General features: G+C 42.6%; 1 protein-coding gene across 1 annotated transcript; it reads right to left on the bottom strand.

Annotated features, from left to right (window-relative positions):
• Positions 1 to 5,576: 5,576 nt before the first annotated feature.
• On the bottom strand, positions 5,577 to 14,302 carry GREM1 (gremlin 1, DAN family BMP antagonist). The gene is made up of 2 exons (XM_069462054.1): positions 14,256 to 14,302; positions 5,577 to 6,257 (listed from the first exon to the last, which is right to left on the bottom strand). Exon 2 carries the CDS (start codon positions 6,254 to 6,256, stop codon positions 5,702 to 5,704), a length of 555 nt encoding a protein of 184 aa, XP_069318155.1. The 5' UTR covers position 6,257; positions 14,256 to 14,302; the 3' UTR covers positions 5,577 to 5,701.
• Positions 14,303 to 20,527: the final 6,225 nt, after the last annotated feature.

The following is a 20,527-nucleotide window of genomic DNA, read 5'->3' as shown; positions in this document are numbered from 1 at the left end:
AAGTCTCTGTGTAGTAGCTTAGTAATCATCTAATAGTTGTACAATGATTTTCTCAAACTCTTGGAGCCAATAATTCTACCAATCTTTGCTGAGGGGCTCTCTGTCAATATTGAGACACATCCAACACTTAGCCATGCAATTGATAACTCTGCCTTATCCTTCACTCTTGCTTGTACAGAGCCTCAAGATCAGCCTGAAATGAGAGCTTATGGCTTTCTCAGGTTTTTCCTGAGCATGTTTACAGTACTGAGCATGCACAGAATCTGGGCATGCATCAGGCCTTCTAGATTACCAGTAACATGTTTGAACTTCTCAAAGCTCCTATGAAAATCTCATTTCTCAGCTTTTCCTTTTAAGACTTTTGTTTAGGCTACTGCTTTCCCCAACTGTAATACATTGCCTCAGGTAGCCATAAAGATAATCAATTGACTCTAATTGTTTCAACAAGGTTTTTCACACTGGAAAGCTTCCAAGCAGGTCAAATAAAGATAACCTTGCAAGTAGGGCCTCGAGGGCTTGTTAGGTCAAATAATGACAATTCTCCAGGAAAGGGGCTTTGAAAGAACTCCAACTCCATTCTGCCAGCTTCCCGTGGCTGCCAGACTGCTGGTTTTCTGCATAATCATAGTCTGTTGGTTTATAAGACTACCATGGAACAAAAGCGGGGAGATGAGAATGGGGCAGGTTACAATATCACAAGGCTCACTGTTCTTATAGAGATTTAGTCTTTTTCTTGAATAAATGCTCTCTCAAATTGCTGTAAGTCTTCAGTTAATTTCCAGTGTTAAAAGAAGTCGAATCTATTTTTGTCCGGTTCTCATTAGTTTTATGGGAGAATCTTCAGAGGTCCGTCCTTAGCGTTTTTGCTGACACCCTCCACATATCTTTTTATTTTTTTAAGCCTGGAACATCCTTCTGTGTCAAGTCCCACTCACTTTTCAAGCCTTGTTCAGATGTTATCTCCTGGGTATGGCTTTTCTGAGAACACTGTCTCCCTGGTACTTGCTTCCATTTTCCCGCACCAAGTCCAAGGAGACCGTAACAAAGAAAGAGGTTGCAGGGTGGATTTGACTGAATGCTTCAGAGCTTGGGTTCCCAATGATGCCAACTATGACCTCAGGATAGGCTTAATCAATAGAGGTGAATAATCAATAGTTAGATCTATTTTTTTGGTTGTTTTTTTTTTCTTTTTTAAATTTGAGAATATTATGGGGCTACAAATGTTTTGGTTACATAAATTGCTTCTGTATAGTTTGAGTCAAAGTTATTGTACCTGTTAGGTGTGAATCTAACCCATTCCCTCCTTTCTCCCCCTACCTATTTGATTTCCGATGAGTGTTATTTCCATATGTGCATGTAAGTGTTGATCGATTAGTTCCAATTTAATGGTGAGTAGATGTGGTGTTTGTTTTTCCATTCTTGTGATACTTCACTTAGAAGAATGATCTCCAGTTCCATCCAGGTTAATACAAGAGGCATTAGTTATGCTGTGTTCTGTTCTTAAAAGAACAACCAATAAAACTTACTCACAATTTTGCACAGTGTTTAAGGGCTCAGGTGCTACAGGGAGACCGTATGAGTTCACTGCTTCCTAGCAGTGAAAATGGTACCCACTTTACTGAGCTACCGTGAAGATTAAGTGAGAAACAATTCAAATAAAATCCTTAGTACTGTGTCTGGCATCAGCACACCATATATAGTTGTCAGGTTTTTTTTATTACTGTTGGAGAATCAATACCTAACAGAAATCTTGCATCATTTGTCCGAGTGGAAAGGAACCTCAGAAACCCACTAGTTCAATTGCATACCCAGGGCAGTGACTCACTTTACCTCACATCCTTATCAAATGATATCCAGCCTATGTTTTAGTATTTCTAAGGACAGGAGTTCGTTATCTCAAAGGCAGCTCATGGTATTGCTGAATCACTTATCAACATGAAGCTCTTCCTTCTGCTGAGCCCCAAATCTTTCTCGCATTTTTCCCCTGGAACACCCTGAAATAAAACTACTATTTCTGTATGACGCCTCTTCCACTATCTGAAGGCCTCCCTCACAACACTCTCTAGCCCTTCTTTCCAGCTGTGCTCTGGGCACAGGCTGGTAATTTCAATAGTGGACCTGCTTTCCCTTGCCTGTAACTGCCATGGCCTGAGGTGTCCTGAAATCCCCTGGAATCTGAAAGGTCTTGGTGGAACAAAGAAATTCCCTTTAACATCACAGGAGATCCAATTATCTCTTTTCTACGTCCCTTCCCATGACAAGTGAATCCCTGTCCACCCCTGCCTAGGAACACTATCAGTTAAAACACAAACACACAGACACACACACACACACACACGCATGCACAAAGAGAAGAGGTTTAATTTTATTGGTTGCTCTTTGGCAAAGGCTATATAGAACATTATTAGGGTGAAAATAAAATTCTAGTTACAGATTCATGAAACTTCAAGCCAATTAGCTTTTATGAGACTATCAAATCCCCTCTTATTCTCACACACAGCAAGGTACCTCAATCATGGTCTATATAATCCTTTGTTGTTTTTAAATGGTTAAAGCAGACATAATACGTAATGCAGTTGATATTAAATATCTTGAGAAATGACAGATCAATAGAACTACCTTCGCTCTTAGGCATTCACTGGTCACTTATAAATGTTCTGTACATACACTTTTCATTTTAGATTTTCACCTTAAAAGGATTTTATTTTTGAACTATTCATCATTATCTGCTATTTGAATGTATACACACATCATAAGTCTTCCAAAATAACATTTAAAGTCTTTCTTAATATTGCTTCAGAAATGTTAACCTTTAAGGAACATTCAGTTAAAAAAACAATAAAAGTTCAGGTCTTGACTCTGTAAGCATGTTCAGATGTGTCAAGATTTTGTTTCCCCCTGACCTGATAAAAGTTTCCAACACCATACAACGTGCCAGCTTCTTTGCTCAACTCGGAGGAAGTCAAATAAATGAGAAAAAGAAAACATGCTTGCAATCACAGTGACCAAAGATTTGAATTAATAATTACATTAAATAACCATAACTTTTTGTTTAACTATTCACATTCCACACAGTGGAAATTATCCTTTCCTCCAGATTTTTTGCTCATACTTTTAACTTTGAAGAACTACAGTAACAAAAAACAACTTAAAGACTTACAAGATGTGTGTTTTTCTCTTCTAATGCCAAGCACAAAGTGTACATCATAAAATTCATATTGGGTGTTTGGCATTATTTTCATAGATATGATCAAGATCACAAATATCTTGTCATAAAAAATTCTACTATAATAATGAAAAAATATCATTATATCATCAGTGACTCCAATAAAATATGTAACAGATATGGCATTTTCAATAAATGTTGGAAGACACACCATACTTGTGCTAGTCTTAATATAGGCACAATGAGAAAAACAGACATTTCCCTCTTTGGCTAGTGATGTGCTTTTAGGGTAGTTATGCTCCTGATTATCTCAGTGAAGTTAATTTTGAGGAAATTCTCTTTACTTGAGCCAAATCTGACTTACATGCAAGACTGTGGTATAAGCTCCTAAAAGAAGATTACTGCTGCCAACTTAAGTCATCTCTTTTTAACAAAATTGCATGCTTGTGGCAGAGTTAAAACAACAAGAGAAATTCAGTGTTTGCTGGTTCTGAATGTCATTTTTCCTCTCTGGTGTGGTTTTACATTTTCAGCTTCTTCCCCTTTCTTTTCCTCTCTCTTGCCCTCAAAATTTCTGCCTTAGCATTTCTGTGCTTAATTAAATCCATTCTGTGCTTTATTGTTGGAGGATGTGGATGATACAAAGATTTAGGGCAGGGGCATACAGTGTACACAAAACACACAGACTATGTGTTTGCACAAATCCGCCTCACGTAGAATCATCAGTAGTGAGTTTCAAAGTTTTAAAATTAGACCCAACATTTTGGATGTTCAAGAAAACTTCTGCCTTAAAATGGTTCCTATTTACTTGTCAGATGGGAGTGCACTGGAAAAGCAAAAACAAAATAAAAACAGTTTCTTTAGTTGCAATTGCTCTTTGAATACTAGAGTCTTGATGGTCAACTGAATCCCCAAGTGCATGGTGTTTGTTTTCCATATTACATGTGACTTGGATAGTGAGGCGGAGAAGATAGAAGGCAAAAAGAATATCTGAGGGGCCTGAGGAGAACAGGTTAGCCAAATTCAAAGCGCAGTAGGTTCACCCATCCTGAACTTTGGTCTTTAGATAAATCCTCAGAAGGCCTTGTGAACAGGCCAAGCTTAATCAGATGACAGCACCTACCAGTAGGCACTGAATGGTTACAATGTTACATGGATGCCAGGAGCAGTAGACAGACAGCTAGGGAACCCCATGCTCTGCTCTCTCAACAGGATTTCCCTTCAGACCTTCGAGGACAAATGAAGAAGGAGAGGTTAGAGCCCTTACATCCCTTGCAGGTATTAAGAGCTAACTACTCCTTAGCCAGAGACAATCTCCTTTCTTTCCTTACTCTCTTCTCTAGCTCAATAGCATAGCAATGGCTAAAATAAAAAGACCCAAAATATATTTCTAGCTAAAATGGAGCATGCCCTAAGTGCTTTCATCTTAGACACTGTCAGTTACACTCAGCAGAGGCAGAATCTTTACGATACAGGTTTGTGGCTCTCAGAAGCAAATAGGAAAGAAGCTGATCATAACCAAGAAAAATGGAAGTTATTAGGACCTCTGGCCTACGAGGTTTTTGTTTATTCCCTATCCCTGTGGAGAGGGTTCTGAACTACATCTATTGTCCACATGAGGGGAAAAGCAGAAAGGTTGGTTGGTTTAGCTCACTCTCTTGGTTCTGAAAATGGGAGTGGTCAATATTTACGTGTGAAGTTTGGTGTTGGGTTACAGATAGTTTCAGCAAATCACAGTGACTCTTAGGCAATCTCATTTCTCCTCCGTTCACTTGGGTTCTGTTAAATAGTAGGAAAACAATTTTCATGAAGCATGGGTCTCCCTGTGCCCGGAACTGGCCTTTCAAGCCTCTGCACATCTCCCTACTGACTTTCACTGGGCGGGACTCGGCCCCACCATCCACCCTCCCTTTCTCACCCAGTATCCTGCTTGTCCTTGCACACGCCAGCCTCCCCTGGAGTCGGGAGGGTCTTCACAATATGAAAAACATTTACACCCAAGGTGAAGCGAATTAATTTAGAAATCTTGGCAGACGTGGGATTAGACTGACATGGTCACTGAAGAAGGGACAGACTGTGGCAGGGAAGAGGAAGGGAGGAAGCAAGCACAGGTTGAAAGAACTTTCCCAAGTCTAATGCAGCACTACAACAGGTAGCCTCTTCCATTAACATTCATAGGAAGGGAGACTCTGGTCCCCAGGAGGGCACGGGGATGACAAAGGCAGAACCAGACCACACCCCACCCCTTTGGATGTGAGTCAGGGTGGGGTGGGCTTCTGGACCACCCCATTAAAGCAGATATGTTTACAAAATAGGAAGTGCCCCAGAGTAGAGACTGTGTTTCCCCTGGTGTCTGAAAACACGCACAGGCACCCATGCACACAAACTACGCACAAGCAGGCTCCTGCCAGGAGGCAGCTGGTGGTTCTTCCGGCCTCTGGGTTTAGGCCAAGAAAGAATTGGGTTGTTTTAGGTCTGGCTCTGGGCCCGCCTGGGGCTGCATCCCTAGACAGGCTGGGTGCACCCAGATTTGGCTTAATCCAAATCTATGGATATGCAACGACACTGCTTCACACGTGTGACCCTCTTCTTCTTGGTAGGCGGCTGCAGTTCGGGGCAGTTGAGTGTGACCATCATGGTGGTGAATTTCTTGGGCTTGCAGAAGGAGCAGGATTGAAAGGAGCCCTCCTCCTTCCGGATGTGCCTGGGGATGTAGAAGGAGTTGCACTGGCCATAGCAGAAGCGGTTGATGATGGTGCGGCTGTTGCAGCCCTCCTCGTGGATGGTCTGCTTAAGCGGCTGGGTTTTGCACCAGTCTCGCTTCAGGTATTTGCGCTCGGTCACGTGCAGGGCCTCTTGGCTGGACTCCAGCACCTCCTCCCCGGGCACGGCAGTGCCCCGCCCTTGGCCCCGCCCCCGGTTCCTGGAGCCAGGCTGCTGGGGCGACTGAGTCTGCTCAGAGTCATTGTGCTGGGCCTTGTCTGGCGGGGGAATGGCGCCTTGGGACCCTTTCTTTTTCCCTTCGGCAGCTGGTAGCAGGGTCCCCAAGAGGAGAAGCAGGGCTCCCACAGTGTAGGCGGTGCGGCTCATACTATAGGAAGGAAGCACAGAGAGGAGGAGACACGAAAAGTGGAAAAGTTAATTAATTAAAAAATTAATAATAGCACCTAACATTTTGGCGACATTTTTAAAGCACTTTATGCGGAATATTTTATTTACTTCTCACCATATCCCTATGAGTTAGGTACCATTATTCCCATTACCCTCCCAGCCTTCTGTCCATGAGTAACTTGCCCAGGGTCACACAGTGAAGAAGCCAAGATTTAAATTCAGCCAGGGCCTCTCCCTCCCTCGCATGGACCCCCACAGAATTTCTACACCAGCTTCGTGTGACTTTGCATTATGGTCACTATGTTCATTCTTGTATTAATGACAATATTTAGCAAGCCCCTACTATGTCAATGCCATGTTGCCTTTGCACCTTTAGGGGAACTTATTTCCTCTTTTGTTGTACAGAAAGATGAATTAGCCTCCCTGCCCAGAGGGCCTCCCAGTCTTTTCTTCCCAAACAGTCTGAGGCTTCCTGAGTTGTGAATGCTTATGAGACTTTGCCTTCTTAGCAGGTGAGGAAGGAGAGATTCTCAGAGACCAGAGCAGGTGATGGAAAACAACAGACAGGAAAAATGTGGGATGAAAGGTCAAAACACTGAGATTCCAGTCCCAGTCCTGGGGCAACAACTTGTGTCTGACTTTAATGAAGTCACTGTACTTCTCAATAAATGACTCCATTTAAGTGAAGATACAAATACCCTGTCTTCTCAGGTAGGTTGTTCAGATGAAATTTGATGTCAGCATGAAAGCAATTTTAGAACTAACCAAATGTACGGCGGAATTGCGGACAGAACAAATGACTGTATCCGGCAGATCACATGACTCAGAAGACTCCTCCACCCCTCGTTTATTCTCATCTCAAAACTGGGCACAGATATTGTATCATTCTTCATACCATGATAGACATTTTTCTACCTTTTAAATAGTGAAATATGTCATTTACATATGTGTCTCTCTGTGTGTGTATACAATTTAAAAATGTAGAAAAATAGGCACAATGGAACAAGTGTGTGCAAATATTTACATTAATAAATGTCGCAGGCATGTTGAATAAATTAGTGACAGTGAATTATTGTGGAAGGGTCTGGAACTAGATATAGGTCAGAAAGGGAAATGATGTGAACAATGGCAAAAAATAATGACAAGCAGGTGAGGCCGAGGGAAAACTGACAAAGAATAGGAAAGCGTAGATAGGGAAAAAAATGGAGTGAATCAGTATGCAAATTAGAGAAAGAGAACCCTTCTACAGGCAGGGTGTTCAGGGAAGGCAGGACAGATAGAGAAGAGGAGGAGGAGGAGGAAGGGGGGAAGCAAGTTTTTTAAAACGCTAGAGGGAAGCCTCAGACAGTTGAGATTCTCCCGGGGCAGCGCTTCTCAGATTTGAAAGCTCAGACAGTCATCTAGGGATATTGTTAAGATGCAGATTCTGATTCAGTTTGTCTGCCTTTCTACCGAGTTTTGAGTAGCAAGGCCTGTAGCACTTGAGGCTATGGGGCACAGAGGGAATTGTTTAAATGTGGAAAGATTTTCTTCCCAATGAGGATGCAGTTTCAAGTTCCAGTCTCCCTTCTTCAGCCATCCCAATAATCTATCCTGAATCCTGAGGCTTCTTCTGCCTCCATCTTTTGGTTTTTTGAACCTAAGAACGTAGTTGTAAAGTACTCATTTCCCTGTTCTCTTCAGAACACCAGTATTACACATATAACCACTAAGTGCAATTGAATACTAACCTTTTCATTTCCCCCCAAGAAAGTGGATAAGTTGGTATTATTAGCTTGAGCAATTATCTTACACAGAGTGTAGAATCTACAGTCTCTAATGGACACCTCATGGTAAGTAAAGACCATTCCACCCTAAGGATAATATAAAATTGAGACAATTAAATATTAAATATAAAGTATTCTTAAACGTGGGCAAGTTCAACTTTGGAGCTGATAATGTGACATTTAGTTCCTACTCCTTCTACACTTTTCCTGGCTTTTGTCAGTTTATGTTACACCATCCCTGTTCTTTAAAGGGCTTTTTTTCCCTCAACAACGAAAAAATTAATTTCTTTGTTTGATTTTTAAAAAAAATCACTTATGAGAAAAGTCTAGTTATTAACACAGGACTGATTTTCTCCAGAAATTAGAATAACTTGACCCATAAACATTCAGTTTCCTGGGAAAATATATCATGAATTTGAGAAGCTTTCACAAGTGTCTGCTATTTAGTCAATTCAGAGCCAAGATCTAAAATAAATGAAATAAAATAAAATTCAGTTGCTGCCCATTTCAAAGGAGTAGTACATGAGGTATCCCCAGGCGCATGCCCACAATCTTCCACCGAATGGCCTCTAGACCAATTCAACCCTCCAGCCCAAGATTCTCAAAAGTCCATCACTGCAGAGTCCGGTCTGAGACCACTGGGAATGTGTGCTGACTGCACATGGCAGGTTCACATCATAAACACAGGTTCACATCACAAAGATCTACCCAAAAAGTGCAATTTTCTTTCTGTGGACCAACTTAAGGCCCTCTTTATACTCAACTTTTCCTTCCTGGCATTTTCATACCTGTTTTTTAATAAATATCTAGTCTGAGAGTTGATAAGGGTTTATTTATCACCTTGCTCTCAGAGCCTGGTACCAAGTAGGTGCTCATTAAAATTTGGTGAATGCACAATTGTTACAGATTACATTCATTTACAGAGTTTGTCTTTGCATTTCAATATGCTTTCACCAGTGCCAAGGAGCATAAGAGCCAACCGCAATCCTCTTGGTTTCTGACCCTCAGTATGGCAAACTACTAACCTAGAGAGTTTTCTAACCCTTGTTTTCTTTTTCCAGGAAAACTTCAAATGTCCCCAACTTTTTACCTGCTCCAATGTGGAATGCTCTGGGTTTTATTTTCTAATTGAAGTCATTGAATACACTATGGCAGAAACCAACAAGAAAGCAGTAAATCCCAAATGAGTCAATTGTGGTTTTCAGTTTTAATTTGGGCACACTTCCTATTCCTATGAGAGCATGCCTATCCCCTAAGCCAAAGGGATCTAGAGTGACAGGCTTTGTGTTCTTTTTTTTTTTTTTTTAAGAAAAGTTAAATTTTTCTCAAAATAAGATTTATTAGGGATGGACAATTAAATGGTTCATTTTTTAAAAAGCCTATTCTTTAAAGATCTTCAGTGGTTATTGTGAGAGTTTTGAGTTCTTAGCCTTTATTCAGAGAGAAGTAAAAACCAACTTCAAGAATGTCAATCAGCAGAGACCTTAGCTTCTTAGAAAACAGCAGTGCTCTGAAGCACGCTGGGTACTCTACGTAAGTAGCAGTGAAGGGATGGGAACTATAATTAGTACTGGAACCAGGGCTCTGTCACATTCTGGTCAATCACCCCAGCTCTCTCCACCCCCTAACTGGTCTTGATTACTCAGTGAAGAAAATTGGAACGATTTGCACTTGAAATCTCAATTGTATCGCCACCAAATAATTTGCATTTTGTAAATGTCAGAGATGTGGAGGAAATGCAGAAGATGTAAATTTCTTGAGGACAATTCTTTGTCATATACTCACTTTATATGGTTCCCCATAATAAAAATATCAATCCAAATGCTGATCCCATAATAAAAAATCAATCCAAACTATGAATTATTATCCACGTCTATTAGCTGCAGACACTTTATGGCAATTTTCATTTAAGATGACCTATTCACATCATCCAATTAAATAAAGCTGCATCTCGTGGACACAGGGCACATTATGACACCTGACAAACATCTCCCTAGATTCTCTGGTATTATTCTTCTCTTCAAACCCTGCCTCAACCTTAATGCAGTTCTTCTCCTCCAAGTCACGTGATGATATTTTCATGGTGAGCTTTCTTTGTAACTGTTCTCCCCCAGCAAGCCTCACTCCATCTCCAACTTTCTTTTTTCTCTTGCCACTGTCCTTCCCGACAATCCACTTGTCCCAGAGGACACAGATGCTCTCAGAGCAGGTCCTCTCTACCTCATGCTTTCCTTCCGGTTTCCCTTATTGATCAAGAGTAAACATCTACAAGCAAGAAGAGCCATAGTAACCACTTCTATCCTGTGCAGGTGACATGTTCCCATTTTCACAAAACCTCTAAGAACATAATCCTCTAATTCTGGGGACTCAGAAATAAAAATGCTATATGTGATCGGTTTCCAGTGATCTCGAGGTCTTTGAGAAAGTTTAGGCCAGTTCCTTCGGCACTCTTTCACTATATTTCTAATTTTAACTAAGCAACCTGCTCATAATCAGTGAAATGGAATTTTGAGTAGGAATCACAGTGAAAGCCAAATGTCTGTGGCTAAACTTCTGGTCAATTCCTCCTCATGAATCAAGTGTTAATAAGACATTCAGCAGGCATAACATCAAATTATTGTCTCAGCATAAGAAATGGAACTGATTGCAAATGCTCGAAATGCAGGCCAGGTTTTAGAATAATAATCTGTTCTTTTTTTCTCAGGACTAAATCTTTGGGAAGAGTAAAGGTTATTTTTAATGGGATCTTTAATTTTAAAAAAGGTGACTTTTAGAAGTTAAGTAGATAATTTAAGACTATACTAGGTTGAATTTTTTTCAAACAAGTTGCACCAAGGAGATAAGAAGAGTTCTTGTTTGGCACACTGGTAGATAAAGTCTCATCCCCTACATGTTGCAGATACCCTGAACAGCCTTCCTATTTGAAGGCTATTTAGGCTAAATCATGCTGGGGCCCAACATTGCTTAGGACAGGGAGGAGTCCACCTAGTAGTTATATATCTCAGGAGCTCTCTGTTTGTGGAAGATTGTTTAGCAAATTTAGCAGCTGTATACAATTCTTGAAGTCAAAAGGAAACGACTTAGAAAGTATTAAATATTAAATGTTTCACTGAGCAGCACTATTGAGAGAAACACAAGTTATAGGTTCTGCACTGTAGTAAAAGATAGGTGCTAGTCACTAGGTGTGCAGGATTCAGGATTTAATTTCAGAACCACCCCGTGATATATCTTGGTGCTGTATAATATCACTGCTTCTCCCAGTGCCATCACTAATAAAATAAGAGTTATCTTTTATTGTGGAGCCCTTACTGTGCCAGGCATTATGCTAAATTCTGACCGAATTTTATCACTTATTTTTCACAACAAAAAATGAGGTAGATAATAATGTCCTCCTTTTACCAATCAGCAAATCCAGACAAAGAAAAGTTAGGAATCTGTCCAAGGTCACACAGCTCTTAAGTGGGAAAGTAAGGGTTTAAGCCCAGTTCTATCTAGCCCCAGACAAATGACCTTAATCACTGTCCTATTGACAGGCAACACAGTACTTAACAAGAGATATATGGATTTGCTTTCTAATGCAATAAAATTTGAAGGATACTGTGAAAGAAAGTATAAATGAAAATTTACATTTATTTTGTATCTTCACATTCACATGAGAAGAAAAAGACTTCTCTTGTCCCAGGAATTCCTGTTGTAGTTTGCATTTCTAAAAGCATATGTTAAAACTAAAGAAAATTCCTTGCAGATGTAAGACATGGGCTAGTAGCACTGGCCTGATCTGTGACTTTCAGTTAGATGCTGAAGTCACCTCCCCTAACCGCTGCCCCCTCCTTTCCTGTACATAAAAGGTTTAGGTTTCCTGTCTGTCCTTTACTCTCTGTTCTAGAACATGCTCCACAGCTTTGCTGTCAATAACATTTCTTGGGAGAGGGGTCTGTGGCACGAAATTTCTTCACATTTTACACTTCTAATACTTGATCAATAAGACTGAGGGCATCATCACCTTCAGTTTAAAACACAGGGCAAGCAGCCGGGATTCAGAGATGTGGGGACATAATAGGTTTCTCTTCTCCCCTGTGTAACCACTTATATAAAGACCACATTAGCCAACCTGGATTTCCGACAGATCGTGGGTTACCAAAACATTTCACTCAAAATGAACTTTTAAGAAAATAGGAAACCTGTGAAATTACAAAGTTTACAAAAGACTCTAATTCCTACAGTGACCTGGGGGTTAAACACACACACACACACACACACACAGCCACTACAGTGCTAAAGAACCCTTAAATAATTAGTTAATATTAACAATTCGACAGTGCAATTTATCCAGCGATAGTAATCAAATCACCTACTGTTGTAGACTTGGCTGGCGAGTGTGGGGCAATGAGGATCTATAGTTTTCTTAAGATCTTTCCCTTGTTGCTTTGAAAAGTACATTCCCTCAAGTCCCCCATGCACCCCCTTCCAAAAAAAAAAAAGAAAAAAAAAAGAAAAGGAAAGAAAAGAGGGGGGAAGAAGCCCTAGGGGTGAAAGAAGACTCCTCACCCTGGGATCGGGGTTATCTTAACCTCTTCTAGATTGTTTGTTTAACTTGTGTGTACAGCCAGAAGAAAGCCACTACTCTGGGGTCCCTGGGACGGCTTAAAACCCTAGTGACCCACTTAACACAATAGATTGTTTTCATCAGTTCGTGTCCTGGCACCATCCCGAAGGGGAACATAAACAGACCGTACAACGCTCAGATTTGCTCTTTCCAGCAGGAGATCCAATTACCTACTGAGGATCCCCTCTCTGCCCTCGGACCATTTAAGAGGAGATTTTAACCCCTAACTTTGAGGCTGTATTTCTATCTAAAAGAGCCGGGATTCGGAGTCGGTTGAGGAGGGGAAGGCAGCAGACCAGTCGACGTGGGAGCGCACTGGGGACATCTCTGAGCGCGCAGGAAGGGATTCACAGCAGAGTCTGATCACCTCTCATCCGTCTCCCCCGCCTCGCCTGGGGACCGTCGCCAGAGCCCGGCACCGGGAAATGCCAATGTGCGGCGCCCCCAAGGCGGAGCTGGGATCTGAAGGCATTGTCAAGCCTGAAGTCTACAAATAACTCTGGCCAGCGAGGAGGTGACAGCCCGACTCACCCCCCCGACTCACCGGCCCCAGCCTTGCTTCGCAAGATGTAGAGGGGTCAGTAGAGTGAGCCAGGCGGCAAAGGAGGACTAGAGACCACCAGCGTGTTCCAGCCGACAACCAGCCTCCGCCGCCAGTCCTTGGTAGTCAGGAGCTAGCGAGGCGTAGCGAGGCGAGGCCGGGGCTTCTAGGGCACAGATTAAGGGGCACCGCGAAAGTGGGAACCAGCCGGTGGTCGCTTCCCGGTGCCTGAACGTCTGCTGTTCAGCCGGGGCACGCGTGGGGCCGGGAGAGGTTCAGAATAGAGAACCAAGAGCCCGCGTGTGCGCAGCCAGTACGTGAGTGTGTCTGTGTGTGGGGGGGGAGGGGGGGTGCCGTGTGAGCACAGCGGGTTCGCCAGACCCCGCGCCCAGGGCCGCGCGCCGCACTCCAGCTGTCCCGCTACCCATCATTCGGGTTTCCCCTGTGGCTGAACGCGGCGGCTCCGCTCTTGCCAGTCTCCATCTCACCTCGGGGATGGGCAAATGCACACATCGCCAATTCTCTGGATCCTCGAGCCCGGCAGGATCAGTCACGGGACTCTAAAGAGCACCCCAAGATGTCCCCAGCCCTAGCGCAGAGCCCCAACCACACGGGACCTTCTCAGTGCCACTTGCCGCGCCGTCAGCCGCCAGACCGCAGGTCCCCGCTGCTCTAGCGCTCCGGCCGCCCCGACTCCGCGTCCTCGCTATGCCAGCGCGCCTGGCAGGCGCTGCTGCCACCAGCACCAGGAGCATGTACGCAGGGCTCTGGAGGTGGAAATGGGATGCGGGGTCATCCCGCCCGCTCTTCACAACCTCCTTTCCTAGGTTTCCCTGCAGACCCAGAGAAGCGAGGCGATGGCATCCACGACCTCTGCAGGAAGGACCGCGCGATGGTTCTTCAGGGTTCACAGCAGCGAACTGCGGGGGCCCCAGCCCGCGTGCACGGAGGGCTGCCGCGCTTCTGATCCGAGCAGGACTTGGGGTTCGTTTGCGGGCTCCCACGCATACGCACCACGCACACACACATATTCACACACAGACACCCTGTCGCGTCCGCGCTCACCTGTCAGTGCGGCGGGTCTCGGGGCCGGCGCTTTCGACGCGTGGCGCTGCGTGCGGCCGCGGCCCGAGCCGCCCGGGCTCGGCGCGGGGTCAGTGGGACCGAGAGTGACGCTTCCGCCGTGCACTGGGTCGCCCGGTCCGCGGAGGGCGCACCGAGTGCCAGGCATCGCGCAGTCTCCCGTTTAAATGCCGGCGGCCCAGCGCAGCGCCCCGGGCCGCGCCTCTCCATTGGCCAGGCGCCGCCGCCGCCGCCGCCGGGCCCGCTATCCGCCCCCTTTCCCGGTACTGCCCCCGCCCCCCGCACCCCGCCTGCTTCCCCGCGGGGTACCCTCTCCGCCCGCCTCGCCTCTTTGTCTGCTCCCCCCGCCCGGGCCGGCGGGGAGAGGTCACCCCAGGGAACCGCGCCTGGAATGCACAGCAAATCACATTTTCCGCTCCCGTTGGAGAGGGAAGCGCGGGAGGAAATCCCCCCGGCTCCCGGCCCCTCAGTCCTCCTCGGCACCAGGTCTGGGCTTCCCTCTGGCTCGCTCTGCTTCGCCTACGTCGGCCCCGCGCTCAGTAGCGGGGGCTGCACTGGGAAGAGCAAGAATGCGGTGGGATCGCGACAGATGAGGCGACTCTTCCCCCCGGGAGGGAACAGGACTGCGGGACGCTCTGGTCCAGCGACCGTCGCGGCTCCGGCGCGGCTCCGCCCGAGGCCCCCAACTTGGAGGGCGCTGACCCCGGTGCCCCCGGTTAAACCCGGCGGGCTCGCCGGCCGCCGGCGGGAGCCTGTCGCCAGCGCCACACCCTCCTCTCCTCGCCCCGCACCGGTTCCCTGGGCTCAGATGCCGCGGCCTCGGCTGTGAGTGCGCAGAGGGAGTAACGCGGGAGAATCCAACTAAAAGGCCGTCAAAAATCAAGGTTTCCCTTCCTCCAGGATCTTAAAAAGGGAAAGAACAATCGCTAGGCGAAAGGGGTGTTCCGTAGCACATTAAAGGTGAATAAATCAGGAAAATAAAGCGTTAGATGAGGACGTCTCTTCCCGGAAACTTAAGACAAAAACTCACGAACGTGTAAAACCGATGTCACATTCCGTATTCATTACTAAGAACTCGATGGATATCGAGCAGACCAAGTGCATAAATATTTTTCGAAAGATGAACGAACGCTTTCATTTGTTCTCTTAGCTTGAAAATTGGTTCCTCAAAGAGGCCGTAAGTTTTGTGTGTCGAAGTTAAAGCTCTGCAAAAATCAACCCGTCCGCAGACCGGCTCCATCAGCCGCGTCAAACCAAGACTTTGAAAAAGATTTGTTACAGAAGGAAATTTGAAGGTGTCTGTATTGCCTAAAGCAAAATAAACAACACAGTGAAACCCATCAAAAGATACTTATGAAACATCGGTAATTTAAGTACTTGGCTAGAAAAACAAAACAAAACCAGAAAACAGCATAATTTGTTCTTTTTTTTTTTCAGGCGTTAGGGGGAGGGAACAAGACGTAATGTAGATTTACTAGATACTATAAGGAACTTGAAATAGATTTTTAAAAACAAAGGAAGCGAGAAGGAAATCTGCATTAAGTTAATGTGTAGAGAATCTTAGTCTTCTGAATGTTTTGCTTGTGCAAACAGCAGTTTCCACACATGAATTCAGTGCTGCACTTAACATGCCTCTCAGTAATTTTTTGTTAAATCATCCCATGAGCCACAGTTTATAGTTGCCTGCACGGTGGGAGCATTGAACCAGTTTAAAGACCTTTCTTGATCAAGTGGGCTGCTGGAGAGAGAAGTAGTCAGAAAGTACTTAGGCAGTGAACAATTCAGCCAAAGCCCACCACCCAGCCAGCCGTTCTCTCAGTGTGTCAACTCCTGGACTTTCCCAGAGAAAAGGGAGCATATTTTACAAATTCATTAACTCCTAATTTCATCTAAAGTCAATCCTTTAGTCACTTTTCTCCCCAAGACTTATATATACTGCCCCAAATCAAAATACAAAGAGGCGCAACTTACCTCCTGAAATGCAAGTGATTGTTTTTGGAGCCCTGACACTATGGTTTTTATCTATCTTCATCTCTAACTAATCACTGTGCCTCCTCCTCAGGAAGCTTCTCAGACCATGTTCTCTGCAATAGAACACCCACCCCCACACACACACACCCCTCTATCCCATTTCACTGCATTGTTTTTCTTCATTGTCACTTATCTCTCCCTTCTCCCTGGCGTTATAGTATTTCCTGCTACTAAAATGTAAGGTTCATAAGGGCAGGGACTTTGCCTGTCTTGGTCACTTTGATTACCTGAGTGTCTAACACAGAACTGGGATTCAATAAATAGTTGTGGATCGAGAATGTTCAGCACATTCCCACTAACTAGGATTATCAACTGAGCCAAATGCTCAGGGTATAACCATCATGAATTTGATAAACATGGGCCCACAGCTCCCAGAGTTTATGGTCTGTTATGTTTGTAAATATTTATATAGACATGCAAGTTTTTTGCCTTATATTTGTGTTTCCACAGCTCTCAGCCAGTCATTGCAAACCACTATCGAATCAGGGTGAAGGCATGAAAGTTTTTACTCCATAGAACTCTTTAAGCATAATTACATAATTAAAACCCGTTCTTAGTAAGAAAGGAGAGACTGAATAGAATGACTGGATGTAGTCAAAGTTAAACTTTAAATCTGAGATGTCTAAAGAATGATCACTAAATGACAAACTTCACTTAATGAAACTACTTTCAAACTACTTTGAGGTTGTTGTGAGAATAGATCCTGCTCAGCTAGTGGTTTGTAGAAGTAAAGTCCGTTTCCACTTGTTTTGCTCACCTATGTATAGAATGTGTTAATCTCTCTCTACTCACAAAATGCTAAGAGGGGGCTACTCTCCAGGTTTGGAGAAGAACTTTGAAGGCCTTAATAGGAAAGTTTTTATTTAGATCTTCAGAAGCTATTTACCACTGCAGAGACTGTATGCCATCTGGCATTGGATTAAAAAAAGAATAAAGCCCTTTATATATTTGGAACTGACCTTGTGTGCCCTTTCTAAAGAAAAGAAAAGTGATAAACTATGAACTTGACAATGGTTAAATAAAAACATATTTGCAACAGTCAAATAGCAGTTAAATGATTCATATTCAGAACAGACTCCTCCTATAAATTAATAAGAAAAAAACCACAAACAACCCATTAGAAAAAAAAAAATGACAAAGCACATGCCCAAGCAATTCACAAGGAAAGAAAACTGAACTGCCAATAAATGTGAAAAGATGCTAGAATACATCAGTAAATTGGGGAAATACAAACTGAAATAAGAAGACACTCTTGCTTATCCATTAGGTTAGCAAAGATTTAAAAGTCTGACAATATCCAGTGTTGAAAAAGGTATGGAGAAAAAGGTAATCAAATGTATTGCTAGTGAGAGTGTAAATTGGTATAACCATTTCAGAGAGTAATATGTCAATATGCATGAAAGTTAAAATTAAACATGTACCTAGTATATCTTCCAGCCATTCCACTCTAGGTAAACACCTTAGAAAAACTTGAATGTGTGTATGAGCACTAGAGACTTGTGTGAGCACATCTATTGTGGTATCATTTGTAACAACCATAATGTCCATCAACAGGCATAGGAGAAGGCATAAGAAATTATTTCATTCATGTGACAAATTGCCATATAGTTACTAAAAGAAATGGACTAGATTTTCTATTTTAACATGGAGCTCAAAAAATATTGATGTTTAAAAAAAGGAAGCTGTACAATGATACAAGCAGTATGACATCATTATGAATATTTTATAGTAAAAAATGAAACAATACTAGAAAATGGTTTATGAAAACATATGTGTTCATGGGTAAACAGTGGATTGGAATCCAAACTGTTGATGGGGTTCTCCAGAATAGGGAGGGATGGGTTGGGCATGGAAGACAAAAGAGATTTCAACTTTATAATGCTTTTTTTAAATTTTATTTTTTAAAAAATATCTTGAAACAAATATGACAAAATGTTGACAATTTTTAAATTTTTGAGTGATGGGTACATGCATGCTTGTTTGTGTAGTCTTTCTACTTTTTGGTATTTTTAAAAATTCTTAAAATTAAAACTATCTGATGTTTCTATCATGATTTCAAGAGTGATTTTGATGGTCATTTGGAAACTGAAGAGTTTTGCTTCTTGTGTTTCTTCTATAACCAACTCCAATCAAAGTAGGCATGTTTCCAGAACACAGATAAGCTCTCATTGACGTTTATATCTGCTAACCTGTCTGAGGGCAGATTCCTCGCTATCCACCTTCCACTCTACACATAAGCAGTAAAACATTTACCAGTTTCCTGTGCATGAAAAATGCATGTGCATGTGAAAATTCTGAATAGTGTTGCCAAATACAAGTATATGAAAAAATGCATTATTCAGATCATTTTAATAAATTTGTAACCTGTTCCATACAAGTATTTATTGTGTACACTGCATGTGCAATACAGTACGCAAAAGGTGAAAGCATCACAGTACGGACATGGTGCTTCACAGTCAATATGTGGGCACAGTGGGAAAAAGGGATTGAACTTGGAGTCAGAAAAATCAGAATACATTCCTGACTCCTCCTCGTAGGAACTGAATGCCTCTGAGTTAGATATTTAAACCCTCTGGGCCTAAATTCAATCATTTATGTTATAGGAATGGTAACAATACCTACTTCTGAGTGGATGGTGGAATTGAATAAAACAAGCCCTGTGAAAGTGCCAAGCATCTAATAAACGTCGTGTCTGTACAGATACTAGAGTTCAGTTGAGAGCTAAAACAAAAACCACGAAAGTCTAATATCAGCATGTGTCAGCCCTTACGTATCTTTATATTCACAGGGCATAATGCAGTGAATGTCACATAGTAGGTGCTTGACAAAGCTACTAAATGAAAACCTGCATAGGGAGGAGGAAGAAAGGAGGAAAGGAAAGAAAGAGGGAGAGAAAGTGATAGAAGAAGGGTGGGAGAGAGGGATGGATGGAGGGAGAAAGGAAGTAAAGAAAATGAGTGATACTATTCCAGTAAATGGCCCAACAACTTCTATTTTTTGTTAAAATTGTTTTACTAAACATTTCTGGCTCTTTTTTGCCTGCACCGTGAGCCTCCCTTTAACCAAAAGTTCTAGTTCTCAGGATCCTTCCACTGCAGTGACAGAAGCTGGGAGAGACTAGAAGATGCCTGAATGTGTCCTAAGAGAGGCTGAAACTCCTATGCTGAGACTGCAAATAGAGACTGGGGAGGGAAAGGACATGACAGAAAAGCAGGGACAGAAATGTATTTCTCAGCAAAAATCCACATTTCCGCTACCTAAGGTACAGCAGAGCCCACTTTAAAGGAGGCTCCGTCTTTGTCTGCAGACGGCAGGACTCTTGTTAAGTCTGAAATGTTTCTATGGTATGTATTTGTTTTAGGCTTTTTGACATGACCTCACTCTTGGAAAAATTTTGATGACATTCTATTCAGTTTTTGATTTTCTGCTTTCCCTTATAGCTTGAACTGCTGTGGTTCTTCATTTCCTAAGTCTTTTTTATGTGTCATTGCCAAGAAAAGCTCATTCTTCTGCAATTTTAAAATGCTAATGCCTTGGAGAAGATCTGTCGAAAGTGCTTTACTGAAGGTCTCTGGGTTTTACCCCATTGTCTTTGGCTGCCCCGCTCCTTATTTATTATTATTGGGTTTTTTTGTTTGTTTGTTTGTTTTTTTGCTTGTGGTTTATTTAATTCATTCCCAGTCTTTGTTCCTTTGAGGTTTATGCTGTTTACTAGCAGCCATGTTTTAGTATTTACCTTTTCACTTTCTGTCCACTTTTTAAGGCATGGAAGCATACATGGGGTTTTGCTCTTGCTGTAACTGTCCTAATCAGTCACTTGTACTAGTTCATTGCATCTTATAAAAGATTTTAGAACATAAAATTATTGTAAAATATTATAAATTCATCATAGAAAACTTGGAAATAGAGAAAAATAAAATGAAAATTCAAAATTTCCAACAATTCCACAATCCCCAAATAATCACTGTTTACACATACACAATATATAAATATATAGCTTTCCTTCCAGTTATATAAAGTGTGTGTCTGTGAGAGAGAGAAAGAGAGAGAGAGTAGGATGCTGTATTTAATATAATGCTTTATTTCACTTTTTAATTTAACTTAATATTGCAAATATTTTTCAAGGCATCATTAAAATTCTTCAAAAATACAATTTTAACAGTTGTATAATATTTCCTTGTATAAATAATGTACTATAACATTTTTAACTATTTTCTTTTGTA

The sequence above is a fragment of the Eulemur rufifrons genome, chromosome 2, assembly GCF_041146395.1.
Source record: "Eulemur rufifrons isolate Redbay chromosome 2, OSU_ERuf_1, whole genome shotgun sequence".
NCBI classification, from domain to species: Eukaryota; Metazoa; Chordata; class Mammalia; order Primates; family Lemuridae; genus Eulemur; species Eulemur rufifrons.
Note: the sequence above shows the minus strand (reverse complement) of the source record. Positions and strands in the feature narration are given on the sequence as shown.

Bases quoted from the DNA above. Each gene is read 5' to 3' on its own strand.
- GREM1 (XM_069462054.1), bottom strand. From the start codon at position 6,256: ATGAGCCGCACCGCCTACACTGTGGGAGCCCTGCTTCTCCTCTTGGGG.